The 27,420-nt window shown below is 44.7% G+C and overlaps 1 protein-coding gene across 1 annotated transcript in view; it reads right to left on the bottom strand.

Moving 5' to 3' along the window:
- Positions 1-22,699, bottom strand: part of pcp4b (Purkinje cell protein 4b) — a 96,902-nt gene extending 74,203 nt beyond the window's left edge. The window contains exon 1 of the mRNA XM_015951847.3: positions 22,560-22,699. Within this exon, the coding sequence (XP_015807333.1) occupies positions 22,560-22,568 (9 nt within the window). The 5' untranslated portion in view covers positions 22,569-22,699. The remainder of the gene's footprint in view (positions 1-22,559) is intronic.
- Positions 22,700-27,420: the final 4,721 nt, after the last annotated feature.

The raw sequence follows: 27,420 nt of genomic DNA, 5'->3' as shown, positions 1-27,420 counted from the left end.
AGAAGTGATGAGGACTGATCACCCTGCTGAGTGCAGTGCAGAGCAGAGGAACCATTTCAGCTGAGAATCAGTGGAGCAGCGCCAAGCGTAATAGCAGCAACTCAATGAGTGAGATTACAGAGGGGGGTATGGGACTATCCTCAACTCTTTAAATGAACCAGCACATGCTCACACCAGTGAACAAATCAGCTCCCTGTACGTGCGCACACAGAGACACACACACACTCAGTGTAAGAAGTAGAAACGAGCAGATGAGAAGCCAGCCAAGCTGAAAAAACTATAATTGCGCACAGAGAGAAATATGTTGGGCCTCTCATTAAGCGTTAACATGCTCAGATGTATACATGATCAGCAAGTAGTTTCCAGATAGACACACATACACGCGCACGACCACTGCTGCCTCCAAGCGCCACAATGACTGCATCAGATTTAGTTCTTTTAGGTTTTAAACTAGGATCTAGCAGAAGTAAAACAGAAACGTTCACACACACACACACACACACACACACACACACACACACACACACACACACACACACACACACACACCTCACAATCAGAATACCATAGCAGTACACCCAGTGTGTGTTTACAGTAAGCTCATCTGCACATCAGAGATATGTAAATGTGTGTTCTTTGAGGAATCTTCCAAAATATCTTTCTCTGCATTTGTCTGGGTTAAAATTCCTTTGGGGTCTAGTGATGGAAACTCATTAAACTGCCATATTTGGGATGTCAACAATAATAAGTGTTTAACCCCAAAAAAACTAAATCAGGGTCAAATTTGATGTTTATTAGATTGAAATAAAATTAATCCATGCAGACATGATGCCTTGATTTGTTTATCCCACATTATCCACTGCTGTAATCCTGCAGCTCAAATCAAGAGTTTGGAGCGTAACGGAGAAAATAAACCTTCATTTTGGCATCTGCTTATAAGCTGTTATGAGAGCTGTAGGAAATGACTGATACTACGTATGACAGATACACAGTCATAAGACAGCCTGTCATAAGCACTGACAACCGATCAGAGGCAGCTGAATCTGCCTAACAACTGACTCTACACCTTCCTGACTAAAGGGGAAGGCAAGGTAAAGTGGGAAAAGCCCACAGAACCTATCTGAATACATTTAGATGGTTACTAATGCAGCTGCTGTGTGAAACACCAATATGCATCAACTCCTATAAATGCCATTAGGCCTATAAAAAGTGTAAAGGTACCCATAGTAACTGCACATTTGTGTATTTCATCCTTAACCGCAATGATATTTAAGTTTGGGTTGCAGCTATCGAATATTTTAGCATTCGAGTATTTTATGGAATCTTCCATCGATTCATCGAGTATTCTATTTGATGATGTTTCAAGTGAAACAAGATTATGGTCTGCTGCTAAATATATGAAAATAAAAAAATAAAACTATAAAAGGCTCAATAATATATTTTAAATTTGTGTTGTCACCAAAAGTAACCACTGGAAGTACATAAACAATTGAGCTTCCCCCAGGGCTTTATAAGCCTGACCACCAGGCTTTGCTTGGCCACCCGCCAGGGTAAGCATCATGCCTCGCCCCCCTCCCCGACCCTACCGTGTCCGCTGATATGAACGGCTCAACAAAACTAGAGCCCTCCATCAGCAGATACTGGTGAGAAACTGGGTGAAAGAAGACAAAGTGCCTGTGTCTTGCACATGAAGTAAATCAAAACAAGGTGTGGGCGCAAAGATCTACCAGCTCACAATGTAAAAGTGGGTGACAGCACCACACTCTATAAGTTTAACATCCAAGGTTGTACGTTCCAAAACTCATAAAACCTAAACTGCAGTTTCGTCCAAACTTTAAAAGATCTCTAAACGTTGGATTGGGCATGTAGAGTTCAACTTCCTGTAACTCCTTCAAACTGTGAATGCTATTTCTAACATGGTGTCTGACAGATGTCTGAAGAGGGGAAGGGGGGGGGGGGGGAATACAGTTGTGAATGTGGAATTAAGAATCATATTTTGGCATGAGTTTTTGCTTTTTCTTCAAGCTGCTAGAAGAGAAGTAAACTAAAATTGTGGAAGAAATGGGAGAACCACTCATGAGAAGATATTTCTGAGCTCTCTTTGGTTGATTAAAGACCAAGACTGATGGTGGATTGAATCTTACAAAATGATCATTTGTAATAAATCTCTCACAGGTGCAAAGCTAAACCTGAGCACAGCCTCACCACACTAACACTGAGGGATGCATGTGGGAGTGATGCCTTGTTTCCATGACAGTGGTGTGTTCATATCATCCATTTTAAGGTTACATTCAGTGAATGCTGCACTGCAGAAGGCCTGCACACTGTTTCCATTTTGATCGTCTAACATCACTTTCCTCCTGCCTCTTCAGCTGCTCACAAATTGGCCCTATCCTGACCGTGCAGGCAGTGTGTGTGTGTGTGTGTGTGTGTGTGTGTGTGTGTGTGTGTGTGTGTGTGTGTTGTAATCTCTTTATTAAAAGTGTGTGTATGCAGAGTTGTGCGTTACAGACCACTCATCTGTATGAGCTCCTCTGGCAGTTACATAAACCATACTGTCATAATTCAAATTCAAAGATACTTTATTAATCCCAGAGGATTTTTTCTTTTTTTTTTGGTTGGACGACCAGTGCACATAGAGTGGAAACACAAGGGAAAGTGGGTGGCTTCTAACTTGTGCAGTGTAGCACCGTGGTCGGTAATTACAATGAAAGTGTTTCCTGAGGAGCCTTTGTCTGAAAACACAGACAGAAGTTTGACCACAGTAATTAGAACATAGAGAAAAGCCTTTGTGAGCTGAAGAACAGCATGCATTAAGGTTGAAGTGTATCTAAGCTGCCAGTCCAAAAGAGAGAACCTGGCATTTATGCTAAAATCTGCCTCTGGCGCTGAAAAATGGCAGCAAGTTATTAGTATGGTTTCTCTCAGGAGGCTATTTGACTTACACTTATTTTTGAATTTTATTTTTTGGTCCAACTCAGTTCTAGAAAACATGTACTGGATGTTTTTATAAGAACCAATGCACAGTAATTAAAATAAAGACTCTTTGTTATTTACACTAAACAGCAGCTAACAAAAAATGGATAGTTAAAATATTTAAAATATTTATGTTATTGTAAAAGCCAAAAATGGTAAATATAAACTAATTTATGGGGTGTACTTTGTAGTCAGGATGTCAGGCTGATCAGACTGGATGAAGGAGACGAACAAGGTGAGACGTTTAACAGTTTTATTATTTCTCTGTGAGGAAGAAACGATGACTGAGATGAGAAGCCGGTCACGGCGTCTTCCATATATAGCCTTGCTTGGCTGTGACGTGGAGGGAATCCCCGCGAGGAGCACGCTGGGAGCTCCCCACGAGGAGCATGTCGGGAGTTGTGGTCCGAAGGTCAGCCGGGAGATACCTGAGTCCTGACAGGACCCCCCGGTCCAGGGACGGCTCCAGAAGTCCAAGCGCGACCCCGGCGGACCCAGAAGTCAGAGATCAGGGAAGGGTCCAGGATGGACCGAGCCGGCTCCCAGGAGCGTTCCTCGGGGCCATAGTCCTTCCAGTCCACCAGGTACTGCCAGCCCCGACCCCTGCGGCGAGCGTCCAGGATGCGCCGGACGGTGTAGATAGGCTCACCGTCGAGGAAGCGGGCAGGAGGCGGCGCCGGAGCCGGAGAAGGGAGGACTCCACGTAGGGCTTGAGCCGGGAGGTATGGAAGGTGGGATGGATGCGGAGAGTAGCCGGCAGCCGCAACCGGTACGTGACCGGGTTGATGACCCTTTGGATGGGGTATGGGCCGAGGAACCGAGGGGCGAGTTTCTTGGATCCGGCACGGACCCGAAGGTCAGCCGTGGACACCCAGACCTTGTCCCCAGGAGCATAGGAGGGACCAGGACGGTGTCGACGGAGATGCTGGTGAGCATAGCTGGTGTTAGCTCTGGTTATGGAGGCTCGTGCTTTGATACAGGCGCTCTTGCAGCGTCTCACCATGGCTTCCGCTGCCGGAACGGCGACCTCGGGTTCTTGGTGGGCAAAGACCGGGGGCTGGAAGCCATAGCAGACCTCGAAAGGGGACAGCCGAGTGGCAGATGAGGTGTGAAGATTGTGGGACAGCTCCGCCCAGAGGAGGTATTTAGGCCACTGCGAGGGTTGAGCCGAGACAAAACAACGAAGGTACCGACCCAGCTGTTGGTTAGCCCGCTCTGTCTGGCCATTGGTCTGCGGGTGGTAGCCTGAAGATAGACTGACCGATGCTTCCATCAGCCGACAGAAAGCTTTCCAGAACCGGGCCGTGAACTGGGGCCCCCGATCCGAGACCACGTCGACTGGGAACCCGTGGAGGCGCACCACGTTCTCCAGGAACAGTTCCGCTGTGCGTTGGGCTGAGGGGAGACCCGGAAGGAAAAGCGGTCCGTAACCGTCATGACAGTGTTGAGGTTATTGACCGGCGGGAGACCCGTGACGAAGTCCAGCCCCACGTGGGACCAGGGGCGGCTGGGCACCGGAAGAGGTCGGAGGGCACCAGCCGAGGCCTGGTTGGGGTTCTTGGAGCGGGCACAGATGTCACAGGCGCTGGTGTATTCTTTCACATCCCTCGCCATGCCTGGCCACCAGAGGGCTCGCTGGAGGAATTTAAGAGTTCTGGAGAAACCAGCGTGGCCAGACAGGCGTGATGAGTGGGCCCAGGACGCCTCGCTGCGACAGGCCGTGGGGACATAGAGGCGACCCGCGGGGGTCTCTGGAGGCGCGGGGTCGTCCCGGAGGGCGTTCTGGATAGCTTCCTCCAACGGCCACCTCAGTTGGCCCAGGAAGCGGTGTTCCGGGAGGATTGGCGCTGGCTCGGACGAGGGCGTGGAGTGGGTGAATTGGCGGGAGAGGGCGTCCGCCTTCTGGTTCTTGGCTCCCGGGCGGTAGGCGAGATGGAAGTCGTAGGGTTCAAAGAAGAGGGCCCAGCGAGCCTGGCGAGGGTTAAGCTGCTTGGCAGATTTAATGTGGGTCAGGTTCTGATGGTCAGTCCAGATCGTGAAAGGCCGAGTGGTGCCCAGAAGCCACTGCCTCCATTCCTCCAATGCCCATTTTATGGCCAGTAACTCACGGTCGCCCACACCGTACTTCTGCTGGGTGGTGGAAAACTTCCTGGAGAAGTAGGCGCAGGGATGGAGCCTGTCGTCGGGCCCGCCTTGAGACAGGATGGCGCCGGCGCCGACGTCAGAGGCGTCGACCTCGACCACAAAGGGAACTGCAGGATCTGGATAGCGGAGGATCGGGGCTGAGGTAAAGCGGGTGACCAGGTGGCGGAAGGCCCGAATGGCGTCGGGAGTTAGACGAAACAGCTGGCCAGGGGAGCCTGGTCGAGTGAGAGAGGTGAGAGGGGCTACGAGGGTGCTATAGTTCTTTATAAAACGGCGGTAAAAGTTGCAGAAACCCAGAAAACTCTGCAGTTGTTTCAGGCTGGTTGGCAAGGGCCAGTCCTTCACCGCCTGGATTTTCTGAGGGTCCATGGTTATCCCTTCGTCCGAGATCATGTAGCCCAGGAAGGATATGGACTGCTGATGGAAGGAGCATTTCTCGGGTTTACAGTACAGGTTGTGGTCCAGGAGCCGGGTCAGGACGGCGCGAACATGATGGATGTGTTCGGCCTCGGATTTGGAGTAGATCAGTATATCGTCCAGATAGGCGAACACCCACCGTCCCAGCATGTCGCGGAGGACATCATTAATGAGACGTTGGAAGACAGCAGGGCTATTGCATAGTCCGAAGGGCATAACCAGGTACTCCCAGTGGCCGGTGGGTGTTATGAACGCGGTCTTCCACTCATCCCCGGCCTTTATACGGACCAGATTGTAGGCGCTCCGGAGATCCAGTTTCGTAAAGATCCGTGCCTGGGAGATGGCATCCAGAGCGGTAGTGAGGAGCGGCAGAGGATGGCGATCCTTGACCGTGATCTTGTTCAGACCCCGATAGTCTATGCAGGGGCGAAGATCGCCTTCCTTTTTCTTCACGAAGAAGAAGCCAGCGGCACCCGGAGAGGAGGAGGGTCGGATGAACCCCTGCTGGAGGGCCTGGGCGATGTATTCTTCCATCGCTTTGGTCTCGGGAGGCGCGAGAGAGAAAAGGCGCCCGCGGGGAGGACTGGTTCCGGGTAGCAGCTTGATCTCCATATCATATGGCCGGTGAGGTGGCGCGCCACTTGTCGAACACCGCGGCCAGGTCCCGATAGGGCAGCGGCAGGTGGGGCGGTGTGGAGCCGGGGCCCCCGTCCGGAAGACCCGCCGAGGATGGAGGAGGAACGAGGTGGGTCTGGCACGAGGTCCCCCAGCCCAGCAGGCGGTTCTGGGACCAGGAAATATGAGGGTCGTGGAGACGGAGCCAGGGGAACCCCAGGATTAGAGGAGAAGAGGGAGCAGAAATGACCAGGAAATGGAGGGTCTCCTGGTGGCCTTGGGTGATCATACGGAGTGACTGGGTTCGGTCTCGGACTGGGTAGGGTTGGAGAGGCCTACCGTCCACCGAGGTCACTGGTATAACTCTCTCCAGGGGCTGTAGGGGGATCCGTAGGCGTTTTGCCAGATCTAGGTCCATGAAATTGTCCGCGGCCCCCGAGTCCACCAATGCATTTACGTGGAGTGAGGCCTCACCATGGAGGAGGGTGACAGGAATAAGGAGACGGTTAGTAGCGACAGGGGTAGAAGAAGACCCAGACTGAGCGACCCCAATACTCAGTGGGGCCCATGGCGGAGATGGTGCGAAACTCCGACGCATAAGCGCACACCGAGCGTTCTCGCTGGCGGAGTTTGAGAAGGCGTGTCTCTGCTCCCACTTCGCTGCTGGGGGGAACAAAGGTCTTCCGGAGAGCGGACACAAACGCAGCATAGTCGTTGCAGGCAGGGGATTTGGAATTGTAAAGCGCAGCAGCCCACTCCGCGGCGCGTCCGGAGAGCAGGGAGGTGAGATGCGCCACTCGGGAGCGCGCAGATGGGTAGCGTCCAGGTTGGTACTCGAACTGCATGTCCAGCGTGGCGAGCAGACCATCGGGGCTCCCCGTCTCCCCGTTCCACCTCTCCGGCAGGCTGAAGTGGGGCTCCTCCCTAGGAGCAGAGCGGGTTGGCTGCTGGAGTGCAGCGATCTGTTGCTGCTGATCGTTTGCCTGTTGTTGGAGAGCCGTGAGAGCTGTGTATAGACGCAGGGTGTGGTCGGACAAGGAGTTCACCTTGGTGTTGAGCTGATCTACCATGGAACGCAGCTGCACGTTCTCGTGGCGGAGACGATCGATCTCCGTCGAATCTACTCTGATCTCAGTCATCCTGTCAGGCTGATCAGACTGGATGAAGGAGACGAACAAGGTGAGACGTTTAACAGTTTTATTATTTCTCTGTGAGGAAGAAACGATGACTGAGATGAGAAGCCGGTCACGGCGTCTTCCATATATAGCCTTGCTTGGCTGTGACGTGGAGGGAATCCCCGCGAGGAGCACGCTGGGAGCTCCCCACGAGGGGCATGTCGGGAGTTGTGGTCCGAAGGTCAGCCGGGAGATACCTGAGTCCTGACACAGGACACTGCCTCTTTAAAGGTAGTGGTCAGACTCAGCATTAAATTTGTAGAAATACTGTATAACTACACTTTACCATCTATATAAATATGAACTGGGTTCAGTTTTTCATTTTGTTAAGGAATTTAGTCATACATCATTACAGAAAATCAAATTTCTCTCCTTTAGGTAGTGAAGAACTGTGTTTTGCATACGTCACTCACATACGTCATACTAGGTAGCTGCTGCTGCTAGCATGGTAAATCACTGTATTTTGTTTACTATCGTGTTCCTAATTAACCACGTATGTTATGCAACATTTGTAATATACAATGGATTAACTAGAAAGCTAAGTCAATACAAAAGTATAAAAACCGTCACAAATTTCTACAAAAATATAGCAAAAGTCTCAACGCTTTATTAGGTCCCTCATAAAAGTTTCATGTACGTTATATTAAAGAAATCCAGTCTCTGTCTATTATACTAAGAAACTGTTGCCAAGTTTGTGGACTGTATGTCTGCAAGGTTAGAGACCTTTAACCCTGATCCATCTAATATTGATCATTACTCACAACACTTTGATTTACTTTGTAATCAGGTCCTGGACGTGGTTGCCCCTCTCAAGCTTTGCAAGTCTAGGCCTAGGAGGGAGCCTTGGCTCTCTGATGTCACACGGGCTTGTAGGCGGTCATGTAGATCCTCTGAGAGAAAGTGGAAAAAGGATGGCCTACAGGTCTCGCGTGAGTTGTTCAGAGCATCTCTGGTTGCTTATCAGGATGCTGTGAGGGCTGCTAGAACTGCTTATTTTGCAGACATCATTGAAACAAACTCCAAGAATCCCAAGATACAAAACAGTTCGGAGATGTACTTTCTCGAACGTGTCCTGGATCGACCAGAGGGCCTCCTGCCGGCAGGACATGCCTGAAACACCTCCCAAGGGAGACATCCTAACAAGATGCCCAAACTACCTCAACTGACTCCTCTCAATATTGAGGAGCAGCGGCTCTACTCCGAGTCTCTCCTGAATGTCCGAGCTCCTCGTCCTATCCCTAAGGCTGAGCCCAGCCACTCTGCGGAGAAAACTAATTTGGGTCGGTTGAATCTGCGATCTTGTTCTTTCGGTCATTACCCAAAGCTCATGACCATAGGTGAGGACTAGGCGGTAAATCGACTGGTACTTCGAGAGCCTTGCTTTCCGGCTTAGCTCCTTCTTAACCACAACAGACCGGTTCAGCTTCCGCATCACTGCAGACACTGCCCCAATCCGCCTGTCTACCTTCCGCTCCCTCCTTCCTTCACTCGTGAACAAGACCCCAAGATACTTGAACTCCTCTACTTGAGGCAGGACCTCTCTTCCGACCAGGAGTTGGCAAGCTGCCCTTTTCCGGTCGAGAGCCATGGTCTCGATGGTCTGTTTGTGTTTCTGAAAAAAATAAATAAAAACTATATATGAAATATGAAATAATTGTAGCCCTTTACTCTGAGAAAGCCTTTTAATTTGAAACTGAAGAGCTTCTTTAACAAACTGTTGGCCACAGCAGGAACACGAATCATGTTTCAGCTCCAGCTGCTTCATCTGGCTCAGCAACAATCATTTTCTTTGGGTTGAAGACTTAAAACCCAAAGAGGCTGACTTGTTTTTAGTTTTTGGCAGACAACTATTTTGTTATTTCCAATCAGAGTCAAGTGCCAGTCATCAGTGAGGAATAGTCCATGTGACCAAGTAAGTTGCCACCTCCAAACCAGGCGACCCAGATAGCACTGCTGTCTGCATTTGTGGGCCAGGCGGCTTGAGAGTAGCTTTCCAAAGAATTCAGAAGACCAGGGTGTTCAAATTAGGCCTCTAATTATGTCGAATGATGAATCTGTCCTGTGCTTGTCCGGTCCCATCAGAGCCTTCTGGACAGAAACATCCTTTCTTCCAGCAAGTGACTTCAGGTGGGAGTGATGTGAAGGCTCAGCTAACAATACTTACCTCAGATTATTGTTTAGTGAACAAAAAGCTGCATGCAGGAGCTTTGCTATAGTATATAAAACTAAAAATTTGGCCAATTTATGAAATGGCACTGTTATCTTCGTCGCCAAGTTTATTTTAGGACTTGGCCATTTGCTCTGTCCAGGAGTTCCCACTCACACCCAATTGACATTAACAATTTAAAAACAGCAAAAGTAGGCCACAGACAGCTCACGCAGAGTGAGCCCAAGGACAAATTGACCTTTTACAGCCACACGAATGGTCCATCCGTGTAAAGGCTTTTTGTAATATTATTATTAGTGGTATTAGTAGTAGTTGTAGTAGTGGTAGTAATAACATCCGTTACAATCTTCTGGTCACTCTGATCTTGATTTAGACCGAACTCGGTAAATAATCCCTTAAGGATCTACTGGACACTTGGGACGCTGTTTAAGCTGAAGCTATTTAAAATATGCTAAATATATTTGATCACTGCAAATGAATTAAACCATGCTACCCAAACTAGGGATGTTCCTATCTCGTTTTTCTGCTCCTGATCTGAGTCATTTGATTTTGAGTATATGCTGATACCAAGTCTTGATCCGACACTTCAGCTAAGCATTAAAATAAGAAGAAAAAAGGGAAAACACATCTGTTTCCTTTATTTATTTATTTTTTATTCAAGTATTTCTTTCTTTCTGTATTTTTGTAATTAGTTTATCTGCCAAAACACAACCACGTTTCCTAACTTTTATCTGCATAACACCTGTAGCTACAGCGGTCAGCTCAGGTGCTGCAGAATGAGAAACCACTATGTTTTGCTGTCCGTCAGCTATTTCTGTGTGTTTATTGTTTGTTGTTCCATTAGAAAATCTCTATCTCTGCCGGATGAATTTAAAATGTCGCATTTGTTTTATGAGGTTAATCTTTTGAAAATTACGTGATCGAGCCCAATTTCCGATCAGAGCACCCCTAGCCCAATAATAAACCACGATGTTCACAGCTATACTAGCTGACTAGCTGTTAGCTCATCAATCTAAATTGGGCTAATCTCTGTTTCAAAAGCTGAGATCATCTAAAGAACTATCTACTACAGATCAGATATAAACTATTAAATGCTCACAGAAAGCCAGTTCAGAAGAACTGAACTATTGTTTTTATTATAAACAATAAAGTGAAACATGTAGTTTGTAGCTGAAGCTAAATATAAAACAATGACTATGACTAAACTGACTGGGAACTAAATCCACTATTTAATAATAGTACCGGTAACCAAAATAATAAAGAAACTTAAATATATAAACACTTGTCTACATCACTGACCCCAAAGCCTCAAAGCTTTTTCTGTGACCTGCTTCCTTATTAAATTAGCTTGCAGACCCCTGCAGTCCCAGGAGCATTCCCCCTGGTCTCAGATCTGCAGTGCGATGCAGTAATGATTTTGTGGGAGGTAAATTTGCAGCTTGCAGCAGTAATGGCAAACTGTGGTACTTTACTAATTTAGCCCCTCCTTGCCTGTTTAACTCTGTAAGATGAATGAGTAAAATCCAGACATTAGCTGACACACGTGCTGCACCGCTGCTGCTGATGCAGCTGAAGTGTTGATTTAAGTGACCTGGGTGAGCACAAAGATGAATGCAGTCACTTCTCACAGTAAAAGTGCCAAGTTGCCCTTTCATATTAGAGTCGGCTGTATTATCTAGTAATGTTGCACAATGACTTAACTTTAAATGCATCACAAGTTTTCCAGCAAGTCAATCTTTCTTAACATCTGCTTGCATATAGTTTAGTCTAACAGCGACCAATCCATCAGACAGGATTAAACAATCTCTGTAAACAGTTTTAATCAAAATGTCTTAGTTTTGATTGAACTTTTTTCTGTTTCATACGAAGCATATGAAAGTGAAGCGCCTATCCACCCTGCATTCACAGCTGGTGAATTTAAGAGTGCTTACTAATCAGATGACAGCTACACACGCGCTGCAAAAATGGCTTTCATGCCAGACACTTAACCACCCAATGCGTAATAGCTTCAGAGAGCATTTGGCACCAGTCCAAATGATTTAAGATGTTGCTGGTAAGCAAATTGCCATTCATATTTTTTGTGACTGTTGATGAAGATTGTGTTGACTGATAAAGTGTTTTCTGATTACACTCACTGGGGAAAGTCAGTCAGCACACAGATAATACACAATTAGCTTATTAAGTGTTTATAAAACATTCTACGTTTAAATTATAATGTTTCTAAAGCTTTCAATTTGAAAATATCAATACAAGAAAAAGAAATAGACTTTTGACAATGACCGTTTTGTTCAGTGCCTTCACCTCAGTGTGTGAGGTTAAAAACTAATCTCTGACTAATAATCAGTGTAAGGAAATTTTGTCCAGCAACACTGAAAATGCAAATCTACACAATCCCCCAAAAGTCCTCTAATCCAGCAGAGCATGCTGTAAAGCTGCTTAATATGTGAGTGTGGGGACAGAGCGGTCTCTGCTGCCTTGTGATGTAGAGGAGAGGAGAGGCTTGTCATATATTTCTAGCTTCATTTACAGTCAGTATTAAAAACTTAAGGGAGCAGTGAAACTGCCCAGCTGATAGATGAAAGCGAGCAGGTAAATTAGGGAGCAATAGAATCAAAAGAGATTTCTCACACTAACCCAGAAAATTACTTTAAACTGGTGCCATCAACCTAAATTTAAAAATGTATTTTATTTGTCTGGAGGCATTAAATCGGTGGATTAATTATATTTCCTGTTACGGTTGTCAGATGCAGCATAGTTACCTCAGATTTAAAAAAAACAACTATATATTAATGAAGGACTGATGATTTGATCCAGAGCAGCAAAACGAAAGTTGATGTCATTGGGATTGCTTTGGGTTATTTCAGGTCAAGAACAAAAAGAAAATAAATACAGTTTCTGCTCGAAGCGGATTAAGCAGCTTTCTCAGTCACATATAGGACATATTAAAACTTATTATTCAGGACTGACTTAATACTGAGGGGGATTTCTCTCCACAATCATCACAACTCAAAGCCAGTATCACACTAGGATAGCAAAATGCATTTGTGAGGGAGTTCCTGATTTCTCTTCAAACATTTATGACTGAGTTGCAGGGCCTCGCTTTAATGGGGGCAGGAATTTTGAACACGATCAAAATATTCCGCACGGCAAGTTTCTTCAAAAAATAAAATTCTAATTATTCTGACACAAAAAGTGCAATAAAACAACCGTGGAAGGGATTGGTATCCAAACGGAGAATGGAGACAGAATGTAAACACTGTGACTAGAGTGCATAGACAGTTGTTGTACAAAATAAATTAATTGTAATTCACAAAGAAAATTTGAGAATTCTGTCACAATTTAGTTTTCCCAACCTGAAGGAAAGGGGCTTTTGGGTCCTTTTGTATTTTATTTAAGTGAAGCAAAAATATTTAAAGTACATTTTGGTTCAAAACGAAAGTTTATCACAATATTTGATTCGTTACTTGGTACAATTAAGTAAAAATAACTAAAAACAACATTAAACAACAAATATGAGTGTTGTGTCTACTGTCACCTACACCAAAGAACCAGTGTGACAGCAACAAAAATAAAGTGGTGTTTCTTTTTTTTCCTCATGAGCTGCTGAAACCAGACATGTCCTGCTGCTGTGAGGGGAAACCCTGGCTTTAAAACATTGTCATGAGTCAGTAATTGCATAAATGGAACCGCTGAATGACACTTTCAGCTCTAGAGCACACTTGGACATTGTTTTATGAAATATTTATTAAGTCTTTCATCCTGAGTGTTTTAGCTGAAAAGGCTTCACTTTAATCTGCATGATCTGCTTTCAAACGTTTCTTCGGTGTAAAGGTTTTTTTTTTTTACCAAACATTGGACCTGACAGATGATCTGATGCTATTCATGAGTTAAGATATAAGTTTATAGCCTGCAACTACAAGCACAAGGGCAGGAGGCAAGAAAAATAAAAATAAAAAGTTGTGTTAATAAGAAATGAGGAAACATACAGACAACAGAAGAGAAATCTGTTTCTAAAAACAGCCAACAGATGGATCAGCTGTCTGTCTGAGCCAAAATCTGTTGGTTCAGAGTCTGAATAGTTTGTACTCACCGTCCAAATACTACTTCATACTTTCCTACAGCCATCTGCACACTAGAGTATTTTTAATTCTTCTTCACATCTTTTTATAAGTTTATATTTTAAAAGAAAGAATGGGTTTTATGGCAGATATAGTTTGGAGTTTTGCACCAAAAGAAAATACACAAATGTTTGCATTAAAATTCTTCCAAATATTCAATACATGGCTTCTGAGTATCGATATGGTATTTATATTTAAAAAAAAGATACATTGTTCATTATACCCCTAAACTATTTCTTAATTATCCAACTGTTTTGTGAGAAAAACTAAATAATGCAAGTTCAAAGTGTTTTTGTCTATTGTGATTGTTTCCTTCCTTAAAGATCAAGTCACCCCCAAATCAACATTTTTTGATAATAAACTATATAAATTTGTTTTTATAGACATGTATAGACAAGTGTTGTCAATAATTTGGCACTTTAGTAGCCTGGCAAGCCAGACTATATATGTGAATGCTTTGGGTTATTTCAGGTCAAGAACAAAAAGCAAGAATTTTTGGTCTAGTTCACTAAGCTAGCACTTTAGTGCATCTTAGTTAAAATTTAAATATTCTGCCTAAAACTGTCAGTATTGCACCCTCTTCAGGTAAAAACTCTGCACTGCATTTGGATTTAAATCTTCCATCCAAGGGCGTAGGAACGAGTTTAATATTGGGGGGACACATTTGAGAAATCTAACAAATCTGTTGTAGGTCAATATATAGGTCAAACTCACTGAAAAAAATACATTTAATGATTATTTCTGATTCTAACGTGTCACTGAGTGTTTCATGCAGGCTGAACATGAACATAGTCTCCTACCGCTATCTCCTGCATTAGCTTCTGATAGAAAATCTGATAGCCTGTGAAACTCTAGGATTAGAAAAGCCTGACAGATGTGACTCAGGGTGTAAGGCAAAGAACCGTTCGGTCGGGAGGATGGACCTCGGTTCAGGAGGCCTTGGATCCTGGGTGTGTTGACGGGACAGGGCGTCCGCCTTGAGGTTCTTTGAGCCGGGGCGGTAGGCGATGTGAAAGTTATAAGGTTCGAAAAAGAGGGCCCACCGGGCCTGACGAGGGTTGAGTTGGCGAGCGGTCTGAATATGGATGAGGTTCTGATGATCAGTCCAGATTAGAAAAGGAGTGGGGGTACCCAGGAGCCACTGTCGTCACTCCTCCAGGGCCCACTTTATCGCCAACAATTCCCGGTCCCCGACCCCATAGTTCTGCTGGGTAGGAGAGAACTTCCGGGAAAAGAATGCGCAGGGATGGAGTTTGGAGTCCTGGCCACGTTGTGACAGTACGGCTCCCGCGCCCGTCTCAGAGGCGTCCACCTCCACAACGAAAGGCCGGGTTAGGTCCGGGTGGAGGAGGATGGGCTCGCTTACAAAGCGGCGGACCAGCTCATGGAAGGCAGCAACAGCCTCCGGGGAGAGGCGGAAAGGGCGAGGCTGATTGGTTGTTTTCGTCAGGGAAGTTAATGGTGACGCCAGGGCGCTGAAGTTGCGGATAAACCGGCGGTAGAAGTTGCAGAACCCCAGGAAACTCTGCAACTGCTTCAGGGTCTTGGGTAGTGGCCACTGCGCGACCGCCTGAACCTTCTGTGGGTCCATGCGCAGGCCCTGGGAGGAGATGATGAATCCCAGAAACGAGGTGGACTCCTGGTGAAAAGCACACTTCTCCAGTTTACAGAATAAGTCGTGCTCCAGGAGGCGTGACAGAACGGCTCGAACATGCTGGGTGTGTTCCTCGGCCGTGCGGGAGTAGATGAGGATGTCGTCCAAATAAACAAAAACCCAACGACCCAGCATGTCACGGAGGACATCAGTGATGAAACGCTGGAAAACGGCAGGGCTGTTGCAGAGGCCGAAGGGCATGACCAGGTACTCATAATGTCCAGTGGGTGTAATGAAAGCGGTTTTCCACTCCTCTCCTTCCTTTATGCGGATGAGGTTGTATGCACTGCGGAGGTCCAGCTTGGTAAACAGTGTGGCTTGGGCAGTGGCGTCCAGAGCCGTGCTCATTAAGGGAAGAGGATGGCGGTCCCTGATGGTGATTTTATTCAATCCACGATAGTCTATACAGGGCCGGAGGTCACCTTCCTTCTTCTTCACAAAGAAGAACCCTGCCGCCCCAGGAGACGTGGAATGTCGGATAAACCCCTTCTGGAGAGCCTCATTGATGTAAGCGTCCATCGCCTGGGTCTCTGCCGGGGAGAGCGAGAACAGCCGACCCCGAGGCGGGGTGGTTCCGGGCTGAAGCCTGATCTCCAGATCGTAGGGGCGATGAGGAGGCAGCTTGGTGGTAGGCTCTTTTGCAAAGACCCGAGCCAGATCGTGGTATTGGGGTGGAAGGAGTGTTAAATCCACGTCCTTGGGTGGTGTCTCCCTAGGCTGTGATCCTGGAAGGAGTGTTAAATCCACATCCTTGGGTGGTGTCTCCCTAGGCTGTGATCCTGGAGACGGATGATGAAGGCGACAGTTAACACCCCATGCCATGACTTTACTGGTGGACCAGGAGATGTGAGGGTCGTGGAGGCGGAACCAGGAATGACCCAGAATGAGAGGAGTCGTAGGGGCGTGAATGACCAAGAAATGAAGGGTCTCTACGTGTTCTCCGATGGTCATCCGGAGGTTCTGGGTTCGGTGCGTGATCGGATATGGCATGAGAGGGCGCCCGTCCACTGAGGTGACGGGAACGGGATGATCGAGGAGGGTGAGTGGAATCTTGAGCCGGTTGACCAACCCCTGATCGATAAAGCTTTCTGCAGCTCCGGTGTCGAGGAGGGCCACCAGGGGGACCGGTCCTTGGCTCAGCTGGAAGGAGACCGAGAGGGTGGTGTGATGAGGAGCTGCATGAGTGGAAACTCCGAGTGAGGCAGCTCCTACACCGACCCGGAGGGACCGTTTCCCGGGCGTATGGGGCATGTTGCACGGGGATGACCCAGAGCCCCACAATAGGCGCATCGTCCCTCCTGAAAACGGCGCGCCCGTTCCTCGGGGGGCAAATGACCCAGTTGCATGGGTTCCTCCATGGGTTGGTTCTCCTGACGGCGGGGGAAAGTTCGGGATTGTACGGGAACCGCCCTCACTCCTGGTCTGGTGAGGAGGCAGCGGTCCAGCTGGAGAGCCAGGTCCACCGCCTGGTCCAGGGTGGTTGGAGCCTCGTGACCAATCATGCCCTCACGGATGCGGGGTGACAATCCCTCCAAGTACACAGCCTTCACCGCGGCATCACCCCAGGTTAGACGGGCAGCGGTGGTCCGGAAGCGTGAGGTGAATTCGGCCACGGTCTGAGAGCCTTGTCGAAGCTGGAGCAGGCGTGTCTCATCTGCGACCTCGCTGCTGGGATGAACGAATGCCTTCTTCAGTTCTTTCACGAAGGCTTCATAGTCGTTGCAGACTGGGGACTTCTGATGGTACAGAGCAGCCGCCCATTCACCGGCTCGCCCAGTCAGCAGGGAGGTTAACAGAGCCACGCGAGAGCAGGAAGTCGGGTAGCGTGCCGGCTGACACTCAAAAGTCATTGACAGAACGGCCAACATGCTCTCCGGGGATCCTTTAATCCCATCCCATTTCTCTGGGAGACTTAGATACGGCTCCACCACGTTAGGAGTGGCAGATGACTGTCGTTGGAGGGCTGAGGAGAGTTGGACTACCAGTTCGGTGACGGAATCGAGTTTGGATGCGAGGCGATCAGTAACAGCACGCAGCTGATTGTTCTCCACACGGAGTTGGGCGTTGTCCGCCTCCTGGCGTTCTACTCGGCTGAGCAGCTGCGCTACCTCAGCTCGCAGCTGTGCGATCTCCGCTGGGTCTACTCGGGACTCAGTCATCCTGTCAGGTTCGGTGGGCTGAGCTGGAGTGGTTATGAGACCCAGGCGCGGAGAGAGTGGTGGATGGAGACTGATATGTGGCAGCGTGGGAAGTTCTCTTCCCGTATGGTTTGTAGAGTTAGTGTCTTAGGTCTTAGAATGGCTTGGCGTCTATCGTTAGATGATGACTGAGTGCCGGCTCCGCTGTGACAGGTCCTTAAATAGGCTCAGCGGGATGACGTCACCGGGAAGCGTCGGTGACAGGCATGCTGGGAACTGGAGTGCAGCGCCAGCCCGGCCCGCAGAGGAGGTTAAGAGGAGGAGTTCATGACACGTTTATGTTAGTAATTTTATTTATTAGGTGCATCTGACCTGTTCTATTTTTCTCTGAAATGAGATCAAATCAGTGCTTCTACGGGTTTTCTCCTCTCTGCACGAGAAAATTTTACTTTATTATAATGTTCACTGTAATGCATCTTGATGTTCTTAACAAATAAATTAAATCAAAGATATTGGTCAATAATGCCAAATATGTAAATTTGTGTTTCAGTCATTTTCTTACTGACTTAAAAATACTTCATTAAGTCTACTAAGCAGGGGTGTAGAACAATTTTAATAGGGCCAGCCCAGTAATGATCTTGGACCAAAATACAGAGGGCAGAAAGTCAAATAAAGGGGGGCAGAAGGAGATGTTTTTCCAGACGCCAAGAAAAATTAAATGCCCACCCCCCACCCACAAAATGTGTCACTGAGAGTTTAAAACAAAAATTATTTTTGTGCAAATATTGGTGTATTCACATTTAATAGTAGTTATAAAAATGCAGCAGTTGCTGGATTGGTGCAGATCAAAGTGGAGTGCATCAAATAAAACAATATTAACATAAAGGTGAGACGTGTCATATTCACCACGATAGACTGGTACAACACCTGCATCACTGCAGACGCAGCATCAATTCGCCTATCGATCTCGCGAAATGCAAAAAGCAAAAATCAGATCCTCAGGCTGCCAAAATGGTTCCTTTAAACACCTTTGCTCCATAAAAGTTATGAACAGAGTCAGTGACAAAAGGCAGCCTTGGCGGAGTCCAACTCTCACCTCTTGTATCGCCAAACATCCACAATTTCATTAGAAAAACAAAATTATTCATAAAAATCTAAAAATGTTTACTTTTACTTTTGAAGTGTTTGAATAAATATATTTTATCTAGTACAAACTGATTTAAATAAGAATTTCATTTACCTATCACAACTTTTAAAGCTATTCTTGAAGAGGCTTAAACTGAGAAAAAGTCGAACTAAGGAACCTTTTGTAGTTTGATTTGGCTCAAGAGCAGCGCCACAAACTGGAGGCAAAATCCTGAAATAAATCTGAACAGAAATGCCAGAACTTAAGTTTGGTGAAGGTCCAAAAATAAAAGATAAGAGCTCCATATAAGTGCCTGCAGCAGCACATTTCCACAACCATTGATAGACAGCCGAACGGGAGGTTTAGGATAGAGTTGAGGAAAATAATCAAATAATCAATGCACGGGATGCAGGCATAAATGGTTTTGCATCATAGAAGAGTACAATAATCGATTATAGAGGAATGTAGTTGTGTTATTTTAATGGCGGCACCAGCGCAGCATCCAAATTTGTCAGGGCGGTGTTCTCCAAATTTACCGGGTAGGAAACTTTGATCTGCCTTTTATGTGATACTGCAGGACTGAGCTCTAGAATTGTAACCTGAGACCAAACCCGAATCGAATCAGCCCGACCGGTTCTGCTGGATTTGGGCCGTAAATTATGTTAATTGAGCGGGTTGTCGTGCTGCGCGCTCCACTCGCTTGATCAGCGACTGAGACAGAGAGAGCTGGAGATTGTCTGATCACACAAGAGAGAGGATCGGAGGACACTCCTCCAAACATGCATTATAATTTTCATATTTCATTATTGTTTCTCCTGGAAGTGCTCAGTCAGACCAAGTGCTGTGATGTCGGGAGGTCCGGTCTCAGGGAGGGAGCGGGGTGAGTGATGGTGGCTGCAGCATAATCATCTGTCTCTTTTATTTAGGGACACGGAGAAGTTAAAAGGAGAGAGAAATAGAAGATAGAAGTTCTTGTTCCACTTTATTCTTTTGTTTCATGATGATAAACTGATGTTAAATTCAGCTTAAAAAGAAACTGGGAGGAAGCTTTGGCTCATTTTAAGTTACAGGAGATCTTGTCTCCTGTCTGCTCCTCCAGAGACAGCATGGACATGAGGGTTACATGGTTAGGGTCACACAGGACAGGTTAGTGCAGTCACACAGCAACAATGGTGGTTGGATTCTTCACTAATAATCCAGAGCTGTGGGACAAGGCCTGCCTCAAACATTTGTAGAAATGCAAAATAAAAATTAATCACATCCTGTTAATTAAGATTTAAACATTATTTCCACTTTGAGCATTAAGACTATTTGTGTCAGTTCAAGCATTTAAAATAAAAAAATCAATATTTCTATTAACTGACTGCTTTATTATTTAAAATGAATGAAATGTCTGTTTCTAGCTTTATTTTTCGTTCACTAATTTTTTTTACCATTTCTGCATGCATTTTGACATTTAGATATGTTTTGGACAAAAAACAGCAATTTCTTGCTGGTTATTGTCACTCTACACTCAGCCAGCAGGTGGCAGTATGTGACATAACACATTAGAGGCCAGTGTCATGGCTTATGTGCAAACATACCATCATTTCTTATAACTGTCCACTGTAGTGATCCCTACATGAAAGGATTTTTAATTTGTCTTTAAAAAAGTGCAAACTTTTGTTGAAAAAGAATTAAGATTTTAAATAAATGTTGCATCTAATTATCCATCCGATCACCCAACAAGCAGCAGATGCAGACCTGATCAAGCGTAATAATTATTTCTGAGATCATAACAAGTGAAGAAAGTCATTACACACTTTGTTTTTTCTCACATCAGTTTCTTGTTCTTAACTCATCCTTTCTATAACAAAAAAGGGAACTAAAAGTTAGATTAAGACAGATGAAATCAAAGTAGTTGTGAGAATTTTTTGAGCAGGTTTGTGTGTGTGTGTGTGTGTGTGTGTGTGTGTGTGTGTGTGTGTGTGTGTGTGTGTGTGTGTGTGCGTGTGTGTGCGTGTGTGTGTGTGTGTGTGTGTGTGTGTGAAAGCAAAGGGAGATGCAGAGACTAAAGGCTCGAGTCTGGGCGGTGATGGAGGGAGTACCGCAGTGCTGACCACTGCAGGACTCATCCATCCAGAACATGCTTTAGTTGGGTCAACTTTAGAGCCAGAATTACTTTGATTGAGACGAACTTCAGAAAAATCTATAAACTAAGCACAAATGGTACTCTGGGTCATCCCTGCTACTGTTCTCCTTACAATTACACCAGTTTTACTCAACAGAGCTGCTTCTTTTTATTCTATGTCAAAGAGAGTGAGGGGTGAGGGGTGTTGCGCTGCTGACAAGGAATTAAATTATTTCTAAAATGTTATAAAGATTAAAATATGCACATAATTAGTTAATCTTTTGTTCAGGCGAAATATGTTGGAATTCATTGCTGGTAGAGAGGTAAGTGATACCTGCAATGGATCTATTTGAGAAAGGGTCTGAATTAACTCAAGACTACAACTGGTGGAATAATTGTGGAATAATTGGACAAAAAAGGCTGTAGAACATATCCTTTGTGTCAATATGTTTCCTATTCTTGTGTCCTTATTAAATGAAGCTTCAAATGCAGATACTAAATGGTTTTAAACAAAATTAGAAAAGCAGACAAGCTATTTCCACTTTCAAGTTGCAGCCCAAATTTCCAATCTGGTGTTGCTTCTTTAGTGAAAGAAATGTGCAGCAGAAAAATGCATCCCATTAATATTTTGGGATCAGAAAAGGCACAATTAGAAAATGCATATTTTGATCAAATTGTGTGAAACTTTATTATTTAAATTTAATAAAAGTTTTCAAATTGTTAGATTTTTTAATACAACTAATATGAGGCACGGTGATTAGTTTAGTTACAAATGAGAAATTGAAACACTGGTATTGGAACAGGGCAGAGCAAATATTTTATTTAAACGTGCTATTTTTATCTTCTTTCACTTAATGATCTGAAGCATCCGTGCCTGTGGAAGCCAGCAGCAGCTGAAAAACCCCTGTGATGTTTGACCTCTACACCCTGCTGATTTACTCAGACAATCCTACATCATAACTGTCTCCATCCACATGCGCTACCAGCCACGTTGCACCACAAAATATGAAAATCCAAAAAGAAAAAGGCACTTGCATGCTTGTCAAAACAGTCATCATATTTCATCCCTTGTAATATTACAGTTTGCACCACTGTAGAGACTAATTACAGGCATCTATAGGAGATTGATGAACTCCAGTGTTCTTGTAAAGGATTAAAATGTGTTCAGTCCACGATGGTTGCTGCAGGTGTAATACTCAAATGTTACCAACAGGGGGAGTTTCGCGCCGGTGAGCCATTGTAGCGTGTGCAAAAGGCTAAAGGTTCGTCTGTGGCTAGTTTATTAGAAATTCCCATTTTCAAGTAATATTTCCCTCTTTATATTGGTTTAAATAAATATTATGTCTGCTCACAAATAAACATGTTTCCTTGAATTATTTCAATTTAGGCACAGTAGCACCTAGCATGAAGCTTAGCTAACTGGGTCCAACGGTAATTGCAAGTGACCGTTAGATACACTTCTGTACTTTCTGTAGTTATTCTCCAATCTTTTGAGTGGCTCTAATGTTAATTTAGTGTGATTAACGTTTGAACATTGTCTCTAAATGTAGGATAAAATATTACAGAATGTTCACTGCTTGTTCTGTATTGTGATATCAAGTGTGTAATTGTGTTATTAGCTGTGTGTGCAAAAAAGATTTTTTAAATTAACACATTAGCAGAGGAAAGTTTCTGTGGCTCATTAATTGGATATTTGCCTTTTCAAGGCTTATAAATGCCCTCCTGCTGTTCGTCTTAACAGTGAATCACATCCGTGCTGCAACAGCTGAAGTCTCATCAGATGAGGCAAACCCGTCATCATTAGAAGCTCAACTGGCCGTGAAAATTATCCTAGATCCTGTTTTACCCTCCTGCGCGCGAAGAGGTGAAACCCATCTTTACTTGGAGACCCATATAAACATTAAAAGCAGATTCCTACCTCGCTCATGGTGATAAGTCAGCGGGTTGTCTGTCTGTTTCTAGCGATAAGTTTCAGCCTCGGCGCTCTTCCTGAGAGTGGGCTCGGCGCGCGCAGCGGCGCTTTTATAAAGTGCGGGGCCGACTCCCCCGTCTCATGACGTCACAAATAAACCAATAGGAACGCCGTGGGCGCATGTGTCTCCCCAGTCACCACCTCACTCCTTCAAGCAGCCAAGCGTTGCTGTGTAAGCCCTTTTTATGACGATCAGCCGAAAGGGAGCGGCTCTCTGCCGCTGCTGATGAACGTACACGCGCCAATCGCCCTCATGTCATCATTTGAAACTGTACTATTGTTGTTCACCAGGCGCGTGCAGTCAAGCGCGTAGGTGTTTGTGAGCTTCATAACACAAACTGGAGCTGCAAAGATTTCCTCTTCCCTTTAAAAAAACCTTCATAACACTTTCTAAACCCATGTTTATAGGAAGACTGTGTTACATATAGTAGCCTAGTGTTTCTTCACATGCACAAGATTGTGTTTTTTTCTTATAAAGGTTCATTAATACCCTAATTAGATTTTCAGTGGTGCATTTCAAAACTAAAGCATTTTCTGCATCAGTGAGGTTGAGCTTTGAGTTCATGAATTTTTCCCTAAATGAACCGTTTCTTTGAAACAGTCCTGCCCCATCCTTTCCCTTTTACACACTTTTAATATCAGTCACCAGTGGCATCCATAAAATCAAAAGAACAAGTATTTTCAATAGAAGGCTCATAATTAAACTGAATCAGTAAAAAGTAAAAAATGATGAGTATGTATTTAACCAGATTTTTTTATGAAGGAAGAAATCCAACAAATGTTCTCACATCCATTTATTTCCTACACTGTAAAACCTGCCAAGTAAGTTCAACTCAAATCATTTGAGGAAACCGATTGCCTTGTGTCATTTAAGTTCAAGAACTTTAATTGTTAACATTTAGAAAATTAGCTAATTTGAGTAACTGTAATTAAATATACTGGACCATTTAGAAAATTAACTAATTTGAGTAACAGTAATTAAATATACTGAGTTATTATATGGGTCTCATCCCGGTCAGACATGCCTGGTAAACCTCACCAGGGAGGCATCCAGGAGGCATCCAGACCAGATGCCCGAGCCACCTCAACTAGCTCCTCTCAATGTGGAGAAGCAGCAAATCTACTCCGAGCCCCTCCCAGATGACGGAGCTTCTCACCCTATCTCTAAGGGTGAGGCCAGGCACTAGGGCTGAACGATTTTAGGAAAAGATTGAATTGTGATTTTTCTATCAGAAATTGCAATTTAAGTTCAATTCACGATTTTCTGCAAACTAAGGTACAACACTAGCCTGTCAAGCCATCCTGTAGATTAAGTGAAAAGATAGTCTAGATTCTAATCTAGTACAACAAATCATTCACATTTATATTGTAGGGTTAATTACTAGGATCAACACTGTTGCTATTCAGTTGGAGATTCTGAGAATGACCAAACAGATTAACCTATGAGGCTTAAATCATATATAAATATCCCAGATACTTATATAATCGATCTAAGTTCATAGCCCAACCTGTTTGGTTTATTTTTAATCCAAAGATTAATGTTTAGTTTAAGGTAATTAAATTTTATAGCAAAAGTTTACTTTTGAATCAGAAGCTAGGAATCTTTGCTTTTTCAATAACCAGAAATAATTATACCTTTCTGTTTTTCGTTTCAATAATGAGGCAAGTTTTAAAATATGAACTAGTCATTAGTCGACTTCACCGCTCTATAGTGACTTTTTTTTGCCTGTCATCGACTAGTCGCTGTCACGTGATAATGACCGGCAAGATGCAGTCCTCGGAAAAGACAGCAGCCTGCTGTCAGCAGGTGATAAGCTCCTGCGCGTCGGGAGGGAACGCGATGTGCCAGAGCGTCGGTACTGACACCCACCGTAAAACGGACATTTAACCAAATTGTGACGTTTACCCTCTTGCAATTTAACCTTCCCCTCGCCCCCATCCTAACCGTGATGTTATAATATTTACTATTTAATCATACAATAAAAACAGTTAAAGCTGTTAATATTTTCTCCCATAATTATTATTATTTTAAATTGTATGTGCTTGTGAAGCAACTTGTGATTTTTATTTAGAGAGGTGCTTTATAAAAACATGTTCTTGTTCTACTCTAAAAATGCAAGGGGGAAATCTGAAGGTAGAAACAGCTTTCAAATGCATTAAATAACAAATAATGCACACAGTTTTCCCTGCATCACCAAGGCAGTCTGGCTGCACGTTTTTACTCACTAAACTGCTATAAAGCCTAGCTTATGCTGCGGTCAGCTCCGTGAGAGAGATGCACAGGCATTGAAAGAGACACGCTGACACATTAGCCTGTTTGAATTAACGTGTTCCTTTAGAAAAATTCAAACCATTTTTAAAGGAGACATAACATGCTTTTAGGTTATTCCTTTTTACATCTAAGTCATTCAGTTGGGGTCTAAATACAGTGGAACTGCAGTTCTTTGGTCTGATTTCCTCATTATTGTTGCTCTACTGACCCCTTATCTACCCCTGTTCTGAGGAGAGTCCGAGAATGAGCCGTTTTTGGGTACTGTCTCTTTAAATCTGGAGAAGGAGCTGCAAACTCCACCCCCTTCCACAATGCAGACCAGAGCTGTAGAAAGAGAGAGGGTGTGTCCGTAGCAAGCATCCTTCCCGTGGCTTCGGACCATCAACATAAATATACTGTACATCTCCTTTCCATAGCCTCCAATATCAGATTTTTGAGGCCAAATGGGAGGTGGCCACCACCGCCATTTTGACCGTGTCACAGGTTCTGTCAAGCCCAGACAATTCCAAAAAAGGGAAGAGAGGAGGAGCTGAGGGTGAGGCTGTAAGGCTGGGATCAACTGACGATACCCGGTTGAACTAGCTACAAGCTAACCCTGGCTAACCCAAAGCTAACGCGGAGGTGGGAGCTAAGCTAACGGATGTAGCTACCTAGCTTCAACTGGAGCCAACTCTGTGGAACACCCATCGACCTGAAGCTCAACCGAAGTTTAGGTGGAGGTTTGTGGCGCTTTTTCGTGAAGAGTACCTTTCTGTGACTAAAAAAGTATTAAATAGGTAAGTTTATAATTGATTTCCAAAATGAAAATATATTTTGCTTTGAGCAATTTTTCAATATTTTTAACGTACCGTATTTTCCGGATTATAAGTTGCTCCGGAGTCACACCAGCCATAAAATGTATAACGAAGAAGAAAAAAAACATATATAAGTTGTATTTTGGGGGAACATTTTATTATTTTTCTTACAAAATCTGAGACCAAGCGTTTCACATTGCAAGACAAGTACCGGTAACAATAACAGAATAAACAACGTGGGCACAGCAGCGTGCCATGGTCTCCAGCAGAGGATGGCGGTGTTTGAAACCCTTCCAGCGGGACAGGGGAACTCATTCTTGGGTCGGAGTGGGCTCACAGCAGCGTGGTGTAGCCTACATATTTTGTTATATAAGTCGCTCCGGAGTATAATTAGCAGGATCGGCCAGACTATGAAAAAAAGTGCGATTTATAGTCCGGAAAATACGGTAGTTATTAGTATCTGAGATAAATTAGCAGGCTAAATACATTTCATATATTTCCAAAACGTAATACTTGTTTGTATCTTGTACAGCTAAGTAGCCTTTATTCTGGACTCAGTACAATTCACCAAAAGTAAAGAGACATTAAACAGATGAAGTAAGCACAAGATAACTTACTTGAAGAAACAGAATTATTATCATGAGAACCAGAACAAGAGAGCCTGATAACAGTCATGTGAAAATAACAGTTAAAAAGTATGTATGTGTAACAGAAATGAAAATATATTAGAATTAGTGTAACTCACTGTGATCCAAACAATAAATCAGCCATAGCTGATTAGCAATCATGAAATGAGGTCTGGGAGTTTTTAAGTTTCATTCTTTTATTACATTTTTTTCTGAGATCTGTTAAAAGGTCACCATGGCAGCCTGTGTGTCTTCAACATCAGCTACACAACGCAGCGTGTAAGTTCCAAATACTTGTCTTGACCACTTCATCACTTCATGTAGGGTTTTGTACTTTAAACAGCTAGGCCAAACCTGTTATTTTTTCCCCATAGCCATTTGGATCATTGGAGACAGCTACGTGAGGCGTGGTGCCCAGAGAGCTGCTGAGACCCTCAGAGACAACCTTGGCCTCCCTGACGTCCGTGTCTCCTGGTTCGGTTGGGGCGGACTGAGGTGGAAAGACCTTCTCCCCTTCTTTTTCCACTCCCTGCATGGAAGAGCAGCTCCTCATGTCCTCATCATCCACTGCAGTGGCAATGACATGGGGGTGGTCAGCAGTGTGAAGCTGGTCAACATGATGAAGGAGAACCTTCACCGGCTTCACCTTCTACACCCTCATATGACCATCATCATGTCTTCCATCACCCAAAGGTGTAGATGGAGGGCAGGTGTAAAACCAGCTAAAATTGAGAAGGCCAGGAGGTTCGTTAACAATGTAATGGCTACTTTTATTTCTAGTTTAAATGGTGCCATTGTGCATTCTCACATCAGACATGACAGTCCAGGGATATTTTTGTCAGACTGAGTTCATTTCACAAATAGGGGAAATTATATATTCTTAACTAATCTTGCCGATTGTCTTAAAGGCCAGCTCCAAAAGCAATGAAAGACTTCCAGGTGGGAGTCTCGCTGCTTTTGAATTTGGCCTTTAGGACAGATTTATTTTCAGGCAAACAGGATAAACATCCCTGACTGTTATAGCTAATGTGTTGATGTAATTTATCTGTAGCCATTACACTGTTGAACTGTTCTTCCTTCAAACCACAATGTTGCACTCACTCTGCAGCTCTCTG

This window comes from Nothobranchius furzeri, chromosome 13 (assembly GCF_043380555.1).
Source record: "Nothobranchius furzeri strain GRZ-AD chromosome 13, NfurGRZ-RIMD1, whole genome shotgun sequence".
Taxonomy (NCBI): domain Eukaryota; kingdom Metazoa; phylum Chordata; class Actinopteri; order Cyprinodontiformes; family Nothobranchiidae; genus Nothobranchius; species Nothobranchius furzeri.
The sequence above is the reverse complement of the archived record's forward strand: the minus strand, read 5'-3'. Positions and strand labels throughout refer to the sequence as shown.